Raw genomic sequence first — 17,332 nt, 5'->3', positions numbered from 1 at the left:
AAAATAATAATAAAATAGACATCTCTATCTCCCTCTACAGAATATAAATCTCATTACAGTACACATATCAGTATAATTAAATTGGAAGGATAGTGTTTTTCTTGTAAAGCCAAATGACCTTCAATTTGAAAGAAACCTTATTGGATAAGGGAAGGAAAACACATCCAAAACAATTCTTGAAATATTTGCACAAAAGAAAAACAATTGCCATATTTAAATTGTCCAATCTCTCTTTAAAACACAAGGAAATCCAAATAATTACTTTGAAAGATCTTCAATAAAGCATACGGAATAAAAGAAAATGATTGATACATTTAAATACTGCAAAAAAAAGTTCCAGATGGTTCAAACTTAATGACAGCCTATCAACAGTTCTCACACTATATCTTCTAAGGTTAAAACACTCCAAACCAGTCTTTATCAAAAATAAAAATACATTTTAAAATAAGGTTTCTGTGACCATCAAATCTTACAATTTTATTAGTCTTTACACCGCGAGACAATCAAACCATTATAAGTCATTCAATCTCCAAACTTCAGATTCACCATCGGACTCATCAGACAAAGAGTTAATAAAACGCAATGCTTCAGCTGGATCACGGAAAATACCAATTAAGAATTTTTAATAATGATCCTTAATTTTGCTGGATACTGTAATAATGGAAAAAGCTTCCTTTGATAAGTCAGTTTCATAGAGGAGCAAAAGCAACGTGTTGTTTAACAATTTCACGTGGAAAATCTTCATAAAAATGGACTTCTGAGCCTTGAAATGAAAATATTCTTTGTTTTCTTGAAAGCTTAATAATGCGATCCTTGTCTCTAAAATGGAGCAAACACAAGACGTAGGAGCAGAATTAGGCCATCGAGTTTGCTCTGCCATTCAATCATGGTTGATCCTTTTTCCCCTCCTCCTCCACCCCAGTTTCCAGCCTTCTCCCCATAACCTTTGATGCCACGTCCAATCAAGAGCCTGTCAATCTCTGCCTTAAATACACCCAACGACCTGGCCTCCACAACTGCCTGTGGCAACAGATTCCACAAATGCACGACCCTCTGGCTGAAGAAATTTCTCTGTTTTAAATGGATCCCCCTCTATTCTGAGGCTGTGCCCTCTTGTCCCAGATTCTCCCACCTTGGGAAACATCCTTTCCACATCTACTCTGTTTAGGCCTTACAACATTCGAAAGGTCTCAATGCGATCCCCGCTCATTCTTCTGCCCTTGGAGATGTTTCAAAATTTTGAGAATTCTCTGATTTATGTAATTCATATTAGCCTCTTTCAGTTCTATATTTTTTGTGTTTTTGCCCATTCTTTCTTGTTGTGATTGGCAGGCTGGTGCTGTGGGGTTTAATTTTCTGGCTGCTGTTTCTCCATCTGAGTGATGTTAGTTTTTGTGCGAGGGAGGGGTTGGGGCTTTGTGAGGTCTTGTTTCTTTTTCTTTTTGTTTGGGGAGGGATTGAATAGATGTCTTTCTTTGAATTGTTATCGGTTTCTGTATTTTATTGCAGTCTGGAGAAGACAAATCTTAGAGATACTTTGATAACAAATTGAACCTTTGGTTTATGAGGCTGTCTGTGATACCCATGTCAGCACTGAGAACACAGCCTGGAGAAAGTGCTTGGGTCTGGGTCTAGCATTTAAAGCTGTGGACCTCTGCTGTCTGGTAGGACACAAAAATACAGCAAGATCAAGCCAGGAGGGTGTCATCAGGCCCCTCAGACCTGCCCCACCATCCAATGGCTGATCTGTGCTGGTATTGCTTCCTCTGCTGTATGACTTATGAGATCTGATTGGCTCTGTTATTATAATATGAAACAGTTAATCCACACCTTTTTGTAAGAACAAAACTGCACAGCTTTTCACCAATGTGCAACCAATACTATAAATAAGGACAAATAAACTACACAGCTGAAACCACCATTTCCACCCTGCCCCTCTCCCGGATTGACAGTGTTTCTCTGCACCCTCAGCTCAGCACTTAATTCCATCTAACTCGCTGCAGTCACAAAAGAAAGCCGGTAGCCCGAGATCCCGTTCATTACAGCACTTCATTAGTGACAAGCAGGTTCTGAAGCAGAGCTACAAACCTCTGTCTAACTGGATTTAAACGGCAGTCCTGGGGAATATTTCGTAAGTAGAGCAGAAATGCTTTCATTCCGACCAGGAATGGAGAAAATGAGGTGCTCGAGAAATGTGAAAAGAACGTAAAAAGAATCTTAAGAAAGAAATTAGAAAAGCTAAAAGAAGATATGAGGTTGCTTTGGCAAGTAAGGTGAAAATAAATCCAAAGGGTTTCTACAGTAAAATAATAGTAAAATTAATAGCAAAAGGATAGTGAGGGATAAAATTGGGACCTTAGAGAATCAAAGTGGACAGCGATGTGTGGAGCTGAAAGAGATGGGGGAGATTTTGAACAATTTCTTTTCTTCAGTATTCACTAAGGAGAAGGATATTGAATTGTGTAAGGTAAGGGAAACAAGTAGGGATGTCATGGAAACTATGACGATTAAAAAGGAGGAAGTACTGGCACTTTTAAGGAATATAAAAGTGGATAAATCTCTGGATCCTGAAGAGCAGTGAGGAGTTCCATCCGATAACCCAGTTTTCTTCACATCTCTTGCAGAATTGCTGCTCTGGAACACTATCTCATTTCTGTTTATGGGAACACGAGTGAATCTGCAGATGCCGGAAATAAATAAACACACAAAGTGCTGGCAGAACTCAGCAGGCCAAACAGCATCTATGGGAGGAGGTAGTGACGATGTTTCTGCTGAGTTCTGCCAGCATTTTGTGTTTTTATCTGTTTATGGGAACTTCTGTGCAACATTAAGATCATAAGACACAAGAGCAGAACTAAGCCATTTGGCTTATTGAGTCTCCTCAGTCATTTGATCATGGCTGGTTTATTTTCCTTCTTAACCCCAATCTCCTGCCTTTCCCCCATAACTTTTGGTGCCCTGGTTAATCAAGTACCTCTCAGCCTCTGCTTTAAACCACGTAAGCTTCAGTTACCGTGGTGACTGCACTTCACTGGCTGCAGAGAGTTTTGGGGTGTCCAGAAAGTGACGTGAAAGATGTCTTATGAATGAAATGTGTTCTTGAGCACTGGAACATTGCCTGGACAAGTAAGGATAGCCGGGACTGGAAGGAACAATGGTAAGTATGAGTGGCCCAGGTGTCGCTGAGCCGAGACATCGATGAGCACGTTGCAGGGGGAGCAGGTATACCGATGTCAGTGTATGAGAAGCTGAGCTTGGGTGAAGTAGGATTCTAAACAACAGAAACGTGGTGGGATATATTGTTGAGCCTGGGAAGTTTGAATCGCAGAGCACAGAGACACGAATAGTGTGCATGGTCGGGTTGTTGGGTTGTGAGATGAAGCAGTGAGATCAATCTGCAGTAGCCACTTAGGCAGCGAGTTATCCAATATTTCAGGTCCTAATGTGAGCTGCAAAGCTTTGTCCAGCGAGTTCTTTATCAGTATCGCGGTTTAGCTATACAACGCCCAGCATCAGGATGTTGGGGAGGTGAGATGCAGCAGCTGCACTTGTGTGAAATTTGCACAGGAAGTCAGACAGCTTATAGATCAGGGTTTGGTGTCCACTACTGATGGGCATTTCATCAGCCAATTCTCTCGGCTCATCGGCACGTGGAATCCTCATCCCTACCTTTCCATTCACGAGGATTCCTAATTCCCAAGGCTGGGCTCTCATCAGCACCTCATTGTAAGCTCGTCTGTGTGTGAGAGAGAGAGGGAAACAGTGTGGTTCTGCTGACACCATTCAGTCTCAGCACCTGTAAACTCTAGCCACGGGTGAGGTCCCAGACGAATGGCGAGTGGCGATTGTTGTACCTCTATTTAAGACCATAGATACAGGAGCAGAATCAGGTCATTGGGCCCGTCCAGTCTGCTGCACCACTTCATCTTCGCTGACCCAATCCTCCGCTCGGTCCCAATGTCCTGCCTTCTCCCCATATCCCTTCATGCCCCAGCCAATCAAGAATTTATCAGCCTCTGCCTTAGATATACATGAAGACTTGGTCTCCACAGCTGCCTGTGGCAAAGAATTCCACGGATTCACCACCATCTGGCTGAAGAAATTCCTCCTCATCTCCGTTCTAAAAGGACACGCCTCTAGCCTGAGGCTGTGTCCTCTGGTCTTAGACTCCCCCACCATAGGAACACCATCTCCACATCCACTCTATCAAGGCATTTCATCTTTTGATAGGGGTCAATGAGGTCACCCCTCATTCTTCTGAAATCAAGTGAATAAAGGCCCAGAGTCAGCAAATGCTCTTCACATAACCATATAGACATATAACAATTACAGCATGGAAACAGGCCATCTCGGCCCTTCTAGTCGGTGCTGAACGCTTACTCTCACCTAGTCCCACTGACCTGCACTCAGCCCATAACCCTCCATTCCTTTCCTGTCCATATACCTATCCAATTTTACTTTAAATGACAGTATCAAACCTGCCATTCAATCCTGGAAACATTTTCATGAACTTTCTTTGAACCCTCTCCAGTTTCAGCATGACCTTTCTAAGATAATTGGCCCAAAACTGCTCTCAATACTCCAAGTGAGGACTCACCAGTGCTTTATAAAGTTTCAGCTTTACATCCTTGCTTTTACATTCTAGTCTTGAAATGAAAGCTAGCAATGCATTTGCCTTCCTCACCGCAGTCTCAACCTGCAAATTAACCCTTAGGGAACCGTGTACAAGGGCTCCAAAGTGTCGTTATGTCTCAATTCTTTGTATTTTCTCTCTATTTAGAAAATAGTCATCCCTTTTATTTCTTCTACCAAGGTGCATGACCATACACTTCCTGTCACTGTTCCATCTGCCACTTCTATTCCCATTCTCCAAATCTGTCTAAGTCCTTCTGTAACCCCTCTACTTCTTCGAAACTACCAGCCCCTCTGCCTATCTTCATATTGTCTGAAAACTTTGCAACAAAACCATCAATTTCACCATCCAAATCATAGACATATAATGTAAAAAGCATCGGTCCCACACAGACCCCTCTAGAACACCACTAGTCACCGGCAGCTAGTCAGGGATTAAGGCAACCAATGAGTCTCGTGTCAGCGTGGGGAAATTACTGGAGAAAATTCTAAAGGATAGGATATACAGTTTGAGCATTTGGAAACCCACAACCTAAAGAGGGAGAACAGGGAGAGAGAGAGTAATGAGGAGAGAGGCTTTGTGCAAGGCAGGACAGTGTCTTACCAACTTCCAATAAGTACATTTAATGTCAGAGAAATATATACAATATACATCCTGAAATCCTTTTTCTTCATAAACATCCACAGAAACAGAGAAGAGCCCCAAAGAATGAATGACAGTTCAATGTTAGAACCCCAAAGTTCCCCCCAGCCCTGGCTTCTCACGCATAAGCAGCAGCAAAGCAAAGACCCCCTTCCCCAATGAGCATGATCCTCCATGGTTTTGCTGAAAGTGTCAACATAAATTGTGCAGATTGTCTGCTGCCTTTCAAACAGATAGTAGTGAGTGACAAAGAACGGAGTGAATATAGCTGGATTTCTCAAGAGTTGGCAGAATGCTTCTCTCCTTCTCAACCTCACAGCAGAGAATCACCCTTCACACAGTTGATTAAAGTGAACCACAAAGATTTTGTCCTCAAGTAGTTTTAACCTCTGCCAAAGCCGCCAGGCAGGAGAAGGGGGCTCATTAACTCTGTTCTATTTCAGACTCTGAGAGCAGGAAACGGACGGAATATCTGGGATTGCACGATGATCGGAAAGTGGTATTTCCTCCTCTCAGTTCTGCAAGGTACCAGCAACAGCAGCTCAGCTGAACAACTGTCAATAAGTTGGGGTGGAAGCTAATTTTGATCCAGATTAGTGCTCCTTTAAAGCTCCTTTAGTACTCCCACATTGCAGACATTCTGATTAGTGCTCCTTTAATGCTCCTTTAGTACTCCCACATTGCAGACATTCTGATTAGTGCTCCTTTGATGATCCTTTAGTACTCCCACATTGCAGACATTCTGATTAGTGCTCCTTTAATGCTCCTTTAGTACTCCCACATTGCGGACATTCTGATTAGTACTCCCTTAAAGCTCCTTTAGTACTCCCACATTGCAGACATTCTGATTAGTGTTCCCTTAAAGCTCCTTTAGTACTCCCACATTGCGGACATTCTGATTAGTGTTCCCTTAAAGCTCCTTTAGTACTCCCACATTGCGGACATTCTGATTAGTGCTCCTTTGATGATCCTTTAATACTCCCACATTGCGGACATACTGATCAGTGCTACTTTAATGCTCCTTTAGTACTCCCACATTGCGGACATTCTGATTAGTGCTCCTTTGATGATCCTTTAATACTCCCACATTGCGGACATACTGATCAGTGCTACTTTAATGCTCCTTTAGTACTCCCACATTGCGGACATTCTGATTAGTGCTCCTTTGATGATCCTTTAATACTCCCACATTGCGGACATACTGATCAGTGCTACTTTAATGCTCCTTTAGTACTCCCACATTGCGGACATTCTGATTAGTACTCCCTTAAAGCTCCTTTAGTACTCCCACATTGCAGACATTCTGATTAGTGTTCCCTTAAAGCTCCTTTAGTACTCCCACATTGCGGACATTCTGATTAGTGTTCCCTTAAAGCTCCTTTAGTACTCCCACATTGCGGACATTCTGATTAGTGCTCCTTTGATGATCCTTTAATACTCCCACATTGCGGACATACTGATCAGTGCTACTTTAATGCTCCTTTAGTAATCCCACATTGTGGACATTCTGATTAGTGTTCCCTTAAAGCTCCTTTAGTACTCCCACATTGCGGACATTCTGATTAGTGCTCCTTTAATGCTCCTTTAGTACTCCCACATTGCGGACATTCTGATTAGTGCTCCTTTGATGATCCTTTAGTACTCCAACATTGCAGACATTCTGATTAGTACTCCTTTAAAGCTCCTTTAGTACTCCCACATTGCGGACATTCTGATTAGTGCTCCTTTAATGCTCCTTTAGTACTCCCACATTGCGGACATTCTGATTAGTGCTCCTTTGATGATCCTTTAGTACTCCAACATTGCAGACATTCTGATTAGTACTCCTTTAAAGCTCCTTTAGTACTCCCACATTGCGGACATTCTGATTAGTGCTCCTTTGATGATCCTTTAGTACTCCCACATTGCGGACATTCTGATTAGTGCTCCTTTAATGCTCCTTTAGTACTCCCACATTGCGGACATTCTGATTAGTGCTCCTTTAATGCTCCTTTAGTACTCCCACATTGCGGACATTCTGATTAGTGCTCCTTTGATGATCCTTTAGTACTCCCACATTGCGGACATTCTGATTAGTGCTCCTTTAATGCTCCTTTAGTACTCCCACATTGCGGACATTCTGATTAGTGCTCCTTTAATGCTCCTTTAGTACTCCCACATTGCGGACATTCTGATTAGTGCTCCTTTGATGATCCTTTAGTACTCCCACATTGCGGACATTCTGATTAGTGCTCCTTTAATGCTCCTTTAGTACTCCCACATTGCGGACATTCTGATTAGTGCTCCTTTGATGATCCTTTAGTACTCCAACATTGCAGACATTCTGATAAGTACTCCTTTAAAGCTCCTTTAGTACTCCCGCATTGTGGACATTCTGGTTAGTGCTCCTTTAATGCTCCTTCAGTACTCCCACATTGCGGACATACTGATTGTACAGAAATCCAATGGTACTTGGACCTACAGTTGTCCAGTGGACAGCTGTTAAGATGCAGTGCAGAATAGTCCCTCCTGGCCCTTTGAGCCATGCCACCCAGCAATCCCACAATTTAATCTTGTCTAATCAAGGGACAATTTACAATGATCTATGAACCAGTATGTCTTTGGACAGTGGGAGGACATGGTCACGGGGCGAATGTATAAACTTCTTACAGGCAGCAGCATGAATTGAACCCGGCTGGCTTGTACTGCAAAGCATCTTGTTGTCCAATACACTACCGTGCAGCCTTATGTCGGGTCTCCAGATTTGCAGTGCTGATAGTAGAGTGTTGCTGGCATTGTCCTTGTGTCTGCGTAACACTCCTTCAGTATAACCACCATGACTGGCCAGCTCTCCATCATTACTGCATAGAGCTCACCAAGAACTCTGCGGTGCACGCCAACAGCAATGTAACTGTCAACACTGAGGATCTCCTTCAATACTGTCTTGTTGCTTAATATTCATACTCTCTCCTCAGCTGTCGTGTCAGAGGAATGGACAGCCAACATTCAACAAGAAGTTACAGTGCGGAAGGGCCTGTGTGCACACATTCAGTGTCGCTACAGCTATCCGTCACGTCTGGCAAATGACCAACGGGTGGGAATCTGGTTTAACTCAAATGACCTGTCTTCACAGTCACAGATAGCCTTTCACTCCACGGATAGCAATCGTGTAACGCCAAGATATCACCATCGGACCCAGCTCTCTGGAAACCTGAACGACAATGACTGTTCCCTGAATATAAACAATGTTACACAGGAAGATGAAGGTCTTTATCACTTCAGAATTGAATTTAAAGGTTCGGATTGCTATAGCTACTCCACCATAACACAAATACGTGTTGTAGGTAAGTGTTTTCTCTAATTATATAATGATAGACACTCAGCAGTCAGCGAGAAATAGCCAAACTCTGCTGTTTTCCCAGTAACACAATTCTCAAATCAATAATGCAGAATGGGATTATCTGTGACGTTGCTGTGTCTCCATCAGTGTTAACACAATCTCCAAACTCACTGTCTATGCTATCATGTTATCTCCTCCACTTTTCTCTATTATAAACTAAGTTATGAATGGACAATATTTTTACAGCACCCTTAATTTCCTCAGGACATCCGAGCGAGCTTCCCAGTGTGGTTTCCATTAATACCAGTATAAGAACAGGCAGCTTCCCAGTGTGGGCTCCATTAATACCGGTATGGGAACAGGCAGCTTCCCAGTGTGGGCTCCATTAATGACGGTATGTGAACAGGCAGCTTCCCAGTGTGGGCTCCATTAATACCGGTTTGGGAACAGGCAGCTTCCCAGTGTGGGCTCCATTAATGCCGGTATGGGAACAGGCAGCTTCCCAGTGTGGGCTCCATTAATACCCATATGGGAACAGGCAGCTTCCCAGTGTGGGCTCCATTAATGCCGGTATGGGAGCAGCAAGCAAAATAGTGAAGAACTGCAGAGGGTCAAGCAGCACATGTGGCAGGAAAGAAATTTTTAACATTTCTTCTCAAAAGCCTGCAATATTCTGTGCACTTCACAGCTCAATTTCCTGTCTATCACCAAACATAGCAACCCATCTTGCAATCATCATTTTAAAGGCTGAAATAAAAGATAAGTCCCAGCACATCACACATTACCATCTAGACAAAATGACCTGTTCATGCTAATACAGTCACTGGGCACTAACCACAGAAACTGTCCATTTCCTTCACCATGTGCCTAGTCACACCAATCTGCTCTGTAATACAGCTGTCTGTTCTCTCAACAATTAACTTATCCAATCCTCCCTTATATGTTGCAATTCAGACCCCATACACCACTTCCATCAACATCTCGTTCCACACTCACTCCACCCTCTGAGTGACAATGTTCTTCTTCAGATTCCTCTTAAATATTTCACATTTCACCCTGAAGCTATGGCCTCTAGTTGCAGTCTCACCCAACCAGAAAGCACCCGATCTACATCCCTCATTACATTGTGTACGTCCATATGATCTCCCCTCATTCTCCTGCATTCCACGGAATAAAGTTCAGGAGGTCCACAAGTCCTGTCGATTTTCTCTGCATTAGTTCAAACTTATTGATAGATTTTCTATATTGTTTTATTGGTTGGCTTGTTTTACACAAAACAACATTAAGTTTGTTGGTTTATATTACATTATATTATATATTATATTACATAATTGGATCTTCCCAGCCTCTTCATTAAAGGCCCACGAAGAGCAGTGCGAGCTGCCTTAATGACTATTGTCCAGTAGGTGATGAAATGCTTTGAGAGTTTGGTTATGGTGGAATCAGCTCTGCCTCAGCCAGGACAGAGACTCTCTGCAATTTACCCATCACCACAGCAGGTCTATGGCAGGAATGATCTCAGAGTCTCTTCACATGGTCTTCGCTCTCCTGGACAATGCATACACCTCTGTCGCAATGCTTTTATGTTGGCAATAGCTTAGTGTTTAACGCCGCAATTCACACAGTTCTGATCGATAAGCTACAGAACCTGGGCTTCTCTCCCTTTCTCTGCAATTGGATTCTCGGCCACAATTTGTGCGGATTTCTAATAATACCTCCTCCTCACTGGCCCACCCCAAGTGGTGTGTGTTTATCCCACTGCTCTTCCCTCTCTACACTCATGACAGTGTGGTTCAAATGCCATTGATAAATTTGCTGATGATGCTACCATTGTTCCTGGAATCTCAGATGGAGACAGGAGTGAAGTATGTTAGCTAGTTGAGTGGTGTCATAGCAACAACCTTGCACACTCAATGTCAGTGAGATGAAAGAGCTGATTATGAAGGGTAAGAGGAGGGAACATGAACCAATCCTCAGGAAGGATCAGAGTGGAGAGAGAGAGAGAGCAACTTCAGGTTCCTGGGTTGCATGATCTCGGAGGATCTAACCTGGTCCCAATGTATGGATGCAGCTATGAAGAAAGCAAGACAGTGGCTATATTTCATTAGGAGTTGAAGAGATTTGGTTTGTCACCTAAACCACTCAATTTCTCTGGATATACCATGGGAAGCATTCTGACAGGCCTCATCACTGTCTGGTTGGGGGTGGGGTTCTACTGTACAGGACCGAGAGGACCTACAGGAAGTTGTAATATTAGTCAGCTCCATCTTGGGTACTAGCCTCCGTAATCCAAGATGTCTTCAAGGAGTGGTGCCTCAGAAAGGTGGCATCCATTATGAAGGACCCATCACCCGAGGCATGCCCTCTTATTGTTACTGTCAGGAAGGAGGTACAGAAGCCTGAAGGCACACACACAGTGATACAGGAACAGCTTCTTCCCCTCTGCCATCCAATTCCTAAAGGGACATTGAGCCCAAGAATATACATACATAAATAAATAAATAAATAAATAGGTAAATATGTGTGTATGTGTTTGTATATATACACACACACACACACACGCACACACGCACACACACATGCACACACACACACACGCACATACACGCACACACACACACACGCACACACGCACACACACACGCACGCACGCACACACGCACGCACGCACACACACACACACACACACACACACACACACACACACACACACACACACACACACACACATGCGCGCACACACACACTTATTATGTTATGTATTTCATAGTAATGCTGCTACTAAGTTAACAAATTTCATGACTCATGCCGGTGACATAAGCCTGATTCTGATTGTTAAATTGCTTCTCCTTTGCCAACGAAGATCATAATGAATGAGAATATCTGCCTCCGGTGTTTCCAAGCTTCCTGCAGTTTCTCAATGTCACAGTCACAGTTCAAACACTGCCTAAACCTGAAAGCACGTACACCGACCGGTCTGCAGCTGTTGTCAGACTCCGGAATGATAAGATGGACTGTTGACCTCAGTTCGCTTTGTTTTGATCCTGCAGTTACGGTTATTTACTAGCACTGCACTTTCTCTGTAACGGTTGCTCTTTATTCTGCATTGTTATATTTTTGTCTTGTTCACCCTCTGAGCACTGTGTAATGATTTTCTCTGAATATACAAGCTTTTCACATGTGACAATAATAAACCAACACTATGTACGTTCAACTGCAGGGCCTTTAGCCTTGTGTAACTCTGTCATTTCCTGCCACAATCTGTTCAGCCTTTTCCATGTAAGTACATTTGTTTTGTGACACCTGCGCGAGTGCCAACAGCTGTCCGTCGTTTTAAGTTTTTCTAGTCTGTAACTACACAAACGCGCACTTTTATGGTGAGATTTGACACCAAACATGTCGCTTGTTTTCAGTTGATGTGTCCTGCGCATGCGCAGGAGGAGGAGATTCACCGAAATCTCCGTTTCAGTGTGGATAGAGGTATTTTCAAAAATGCATAGTGTGGACGCCTATCGTTTTTACGCGAAACCGGTGTTTTCAAACATATCCGGTCTAGTGTGTTTGTAGCCTCAGCTTTGTCTGTTGAAGGTGCTCAGGCTAAATGTGAGAGGGAAACTCAGGAATCTCCCTAGCTCCAGGGCAATAGGACCGTACAATTCTGTGAAGATTCAAGGTTCACACACAAAATGCTGGTGGAACACAGCAGGCCAGGCAGCATCTATAGGGAGAAGCACTGTCAAAGGGTCTTGGCCCGAAACGTCAACAGTGCTTCTCCCTATAGATACTGCCTGGACTGCTGCGTTCCACCAGCATTTTGTGTGTGAACCTTGAATTTCCAGCATCTGCAGATTTCCTCGTGTTTGTTTTTAAAATTCAAGGTTGACAAGTCTGTCAGTTCTGATGCATCTCATCCTTGGGGTTTAACAGCAGAAAGCTGTCATTTTGGTTTTAATTTTCCACAGTTCATTGACTTTGGGACAGGTTGCAAAGGTTTTTTTTTCAAACAAGAAGAAAGACAGTGGGAGGCTACGCATTAGGGAAAGTAGTGGAAGCTATTGTTGAAGATATTACCGACAGAGCATTGACTGGATAACAATGTAAATGGGATTTTTACTGTTTGACAAGATAGAATGGCAAGAGTACACAGGGATAGGTAATGGAAACAAAGATATGGGTGCAAATCTTTCAAAAGACTCCAAAGAAGGAAATTAACCTCTGAACAGGAGGCCACAAAGCATAAAGATACAGGCAAAGTGTGGTGAATAGTGTAAACCTTGGGAAACAAAATAGACACCAGCACAGCACAAAAACAAGCCCTTGCCCCACCAAGTCCATGCTAAACTATGATTCTGCCTATTCCCATTGGCCTGCACTTGGCCCATCACCCTCCATACCAGTCCCATTCATGGACATCCATACTTCTCTTAAATGTTCACATCCACTACTTCTGCTGGTAGCTCATTCCTCGGACTGAAGAAATATGCCCTCTTCCTCTTAGGTGTTTCACCTTTCACCTTTAACATACGATATCTACTTCTAGTCTCACCCACAGTCAGTGAAGAAAGCCCTCCATTTAACCTCTCTATAACCCTCATAATTTATACTTCCGCAAATTTCCCCTCATCCTCTTACATTCCACGGAATCAAGTCCTACCCTATTCAGCCTTTCACTACAACTCAGGTCCTCAGGTCCTGGCAACATAAGACACAGGAGCAGAATTATCTGGCCCATTGAGTCTGCTCCTCCATTTAATCATGGCCAATCCTTTGTTCCCCTCCTCAACCGCATTCTGCAGCCTGCTCCCTGTAACTTTTGATGCTGTTTCCAATAAGAACCTATCAATCTCTGCCTTAAATACACCCAACAACTTGGCTTCCACAGCTGCCTGTGGGAACAAATTCCACATATTCACAACCCTTTGGCTCAAGTCTGTTTTAAATGGATGCCCCTCTATCCTGAGGCTGTGCCCTCTTGTCCTAGACTCCCCCATCATGGGAAACATCCTTTCCGCATCTACTCTGTCTAGGTCTTTCAACATTCAAAAGGTTTCAATCAGATCCCCCCTCATTCTTCTAAATTCCAGCAAGCACGGACTCAAAGCCATGAAACGTTCTTCATATGATAACACTTTCATTCCTGGAATCATCCTTATGAACCGCCTCTGAACCCTCTCCAATGCCAACACATCTTTTCTGAGATGAGGAAACAAGAACTGTTCACAATACTCAAACTGAAGCTTCACCAGTGCCTGATAAAGCCTCAGCATCACATACTTGCTCTTGAATTCAAGACCTCTTCAAATGAATGCCAACTTGGCATTTGCCTTCCTCACCATTGACTTAACCTGCAAGTTAGGTGTTCTGCACAAGCTCTCCCAAATCCCTTTGCATCTCAGATTTTTGGATTTTCTGCCTGTCTAAAAAATAGCCTGCACATTTAATTTTAATTCCGAAGTGCATGACCATGCATCTTCCAACACTGTATTTCTTTTGTCACTTTCTTGCCCATTCTCCTAATCTGTCTAAGTCCTTCTGCAACCCATCTGTTTCCTCAACATTGCTCCTCCACCGATCCTTGTAACATCTGGAAATGCAGCAACAAAGCCACCCGTCCCCAGAACCTACCCATTGCTGTACAGCAGAAAAAGAAGCCGTCCCTGCCCAACACCACTCGTCACTGGCAGCCAACCTTTCATTCCCACTCGCTGCCTCCTACCAATCAGCCAGTTCTGTAACCGTGTCAGTAACTTTCCTGTCATACCATGGGCTCACATAAGAGCAGGAGAGTAGGACAACTTGAGCCCATCTGGCACGTCAAGCCTGATCTACCATTCAATAAGATCATGGCTGATCTGACCATGGACTCATCTCCACCTACCTGCCTTCTACCCATAACCTTTAAATATATGCAAAAATCAATTCAACGCTGTCTTAAATGCATCTACTGAGGTAGCCTCCACTGCTTCATTGTGCAGAAAATTACACAGAGTCTCCACTCTTTGGGAAAAGCAAATCCTCATCATCTCTGTCCTAAATTTACTCTCCCGAATCTTGAGGCTATGTCCCCTAGTTCTAGTCTCATCTACCAGTGAAAAAAACTTTCCTGCCTCTGTCTTATCTATCCCTTTATAATTTTAAATGCTTCTATAAGATCTCGTCTTTCATCTGAATTCTGGCAAGTACAGACCCAGGTGACTCAGTCTCTCCTCATAGTCTAACCCCCTCATCTGTGCAATCAATCTGGTGAACTACCTCTGCACTGCCTCCAAAGCTTGTATATCCTTCCTCAACTAAGGAGACCAGAACTGCACGCAGTACTCCAGACACAGCCTCACCAGTACCCTGTACAGTGGCAGCATAATCTCCCTGCCCCACAAGCACTCCCAAGTCCCTCATCTCATTTACCAACATCGACACATAGAAACATCGAAAACCTCCAGCACAAATGCTGTGCCGGACATGTACGTACTTTAGAAATTACCTAGGTTTACCCATAGCCCTCAGTTTTTTAAGGTCCATGTACCTATCCAGGAGTCTCTTAAAAGACCCTATTGTTTCTGCCTCCACCACCGTTGCCAGCAGCCATTTCCATGCACTCACCACCTTCTGTATACAAACACTTACTCCTGACTTCTCCTCTGTACCTACTTCCAAGCACCTTAAAACTGTGTCCTCTCATGCTAGCCATTTCAGCCCTGGGAAAAAGCCTCTGACTATCCACACGATCAATGCCTCTCATCATTTTATACTCCTCTATCCGGTTACCTCTCATCTTCCATCGCTCCAAGGAGAAAAGGCCGAGTTCACTCAACCTATTCTCATAAGGCATGCTCCCCAATCCAGGCAGGATCCTTGTAAATCTCCTCTCCACCCTTCCTATGGCTTCCACATCCTTCCTGTAGTGAGGTGACCAGAACTGAGCACAGTTCTCCAAGTGGGGTCTGACCAGGGTTCCCAGTAGCTGCAACATTACCTCTCGGCTCCTAAACTCAATTCCACATTTAATGAAGGCCAATACACTGTATGCCTGCTTAACCACAGAGTCAACCTATGCAACTGCTTTGAGTGTCCTATGGACTCGGACCCCAAGATGCTTCTGATTCTCCATTGCTGAAGTCTTACCATTAATGCTATATTCTGCGATCATATTTGACCTACCAAAATGAACCACCTCACACTTATCTGGGTTGAACTCCATCTGTTACTTTTCAACCCAGTTTTGCATCCTATCAGAGTCCCACTGTCACCTCTGTCAGCCCTCCACACTATCTACAACACCCCCAACCTTTCTGACATTAGCAAATTGACTAACCCATCCCTTCACTTCCTCATCCAACCATTTATTAAAATCACGAAGAGTAAGGGTCCCAGAACAGATCCCTGAGGTACTCCACTGGTGACCGACCTCCATGCAGACTATGACCCGTCGACAACCACTCTTTGCCTTCAGCGGGCAAGCCAGTTCTGGATCCACAAAGCAATGTTCCCTTGGATCCCATGCTATGCCTCCTTACTTTCTCAATTAGCCTTGCATGGGGTACCTTATCAAATGCCTTGCTGAAATCCATATACACCACATCTACGGCTCTTCCTTCATCAATGTGTTTAGTCACGTCCTCAGAAAATTCAATCAGGCTCGTAAGGCACAGCCTGCCTTTGACAAAGCCATGCTGACTATTCATAATCATATTATGCCTCTCCAAATGTTCATGAATTCTGCCTCTCAGGATCTTCTCCATCAACTTACCAACCACTGAAGTAAGATTCACTGGTCTATAATTTCCTGGACTATCTCTACTCCCTTTCTTGAATAAGGGAATGATATCTGCAACCCTCCAATCCTGCAGAATCCCATTGACTAATCATTGCCAGAGGCTCAGCAATCTCCTCCCTCACTTCCCACAGTAGCCTGGGGTACATCTTGTCCAGTCCCAGTGACTTATCCAACTTGATGTTTTCCAAAAGCTCCAGCACGTCCTCTTTCTTTCAAGCACTTTAATCTGCTAACCTACAATCACCAAGATCCTTTTCCGTAGTGAATACTGAAGCAAAGTATTCATCAAGTACCTCTGCCATTTCCTCCGGTTCCATACACACTTTCCCGCTGTCACACTTGATTGATCCTATTATCTCATGTCTTATTCTCTTGCTCTTCACATACTTGTAGAATGCCTTGTACTCCATCTTCCAGACATTTGCTCCCTCACTTAACCTATCTATAGGTGTCTGTAGACTCTCCATGTCCTCTGCACAATTTGCTTTCCCATTCAATTTCGTGTCATCAGCAAACTTAGATACATTACACTCGGTCCCTCTTGCAGATCGTGAACAGTTGTGGGCCAGCACTGACCACTGTAGCACACCACTCACCACTGATTGCCAAACAGGGTAACACCCAACTCTCTGCTTTTTATTGGTTAACCAATCCTCTGTCCATGCTAATACATCACCCCGACTCTCTGCACCTTTAGCTTATAGATCGGTCATTTATGTGGCCCTTCGTCAAAAGCCTTTTTGAAATCCAAGTAAATGACACAAAAGGCAAACACGAGGAAATCTGCAGATGCTGGAAATTCAAGCAACACACACAAATTGATGGTGGAACGCAGCAGGCCAGGCAGCAACTATTGTGAATTGATAGGATATGATAGGATTTTCCCCTCCTCCTCCTACATTCAAATCTCTTACTATCTTTCCTTTCAGTTAATCCTGACGAAGGGTCTCGGCCCAAAACGTCG

At 43.7% G+C, this 17,332-nt stretch overlaps 1 protein-coding gene across 1 annotated transcript in view; it reads left to right on the top strand.

The window, feature by feature from the left end:
• Nucleotides 1-1,991: 1,991 nt before the first annotated feature.
• The window catches only part of LOC132386722 (sialic acid-binding Ig-like lectin 12), a gene marked incomplete at its 3' end in the record, with an annotated part of 67,237 nt that continues 51,896 nt past the window's right edge, over nt 1,992-17,332 (top strand). The window contains exons 1-3 of the mRNA XM_059959072.1: nt 1,992-2,131; nt 5,719-5,800; nt 8,230-8,598. Of these exons, the coding sequence (XP_059815055.1) occupies nt 5,761-5,800; nt 8,230-8,598 (409 nt within the window). The remainder of the gene's footprint in view (nt 2,132-5,718; nt 5,801-8,229; nt 8,599-17,332) is intronic.

The sequence above is a fragment of the Hypanus sabinus genome, unplaced genomic scaffold, assembly GCF_030144855.1.
Source record: "Hypanus sabinus isolate sHypSab1 unplaced genomic scaffold, sHypSab1.hap1 scaffold_1272, whole genome shotgun sequence".
Classification (NCBI taxonomy): Eukaryota; Metazoa; Chordata; class Chondrichthyes; order Myliobatiformes; family Dasyatidae; genus Hypanus; species Hypanus sabinus.
The sequence above is the reverse complement of the archived record's forward strand: the minus strand, read 5'-3'. Positions and strand labels throughout refer to the sequence as shown.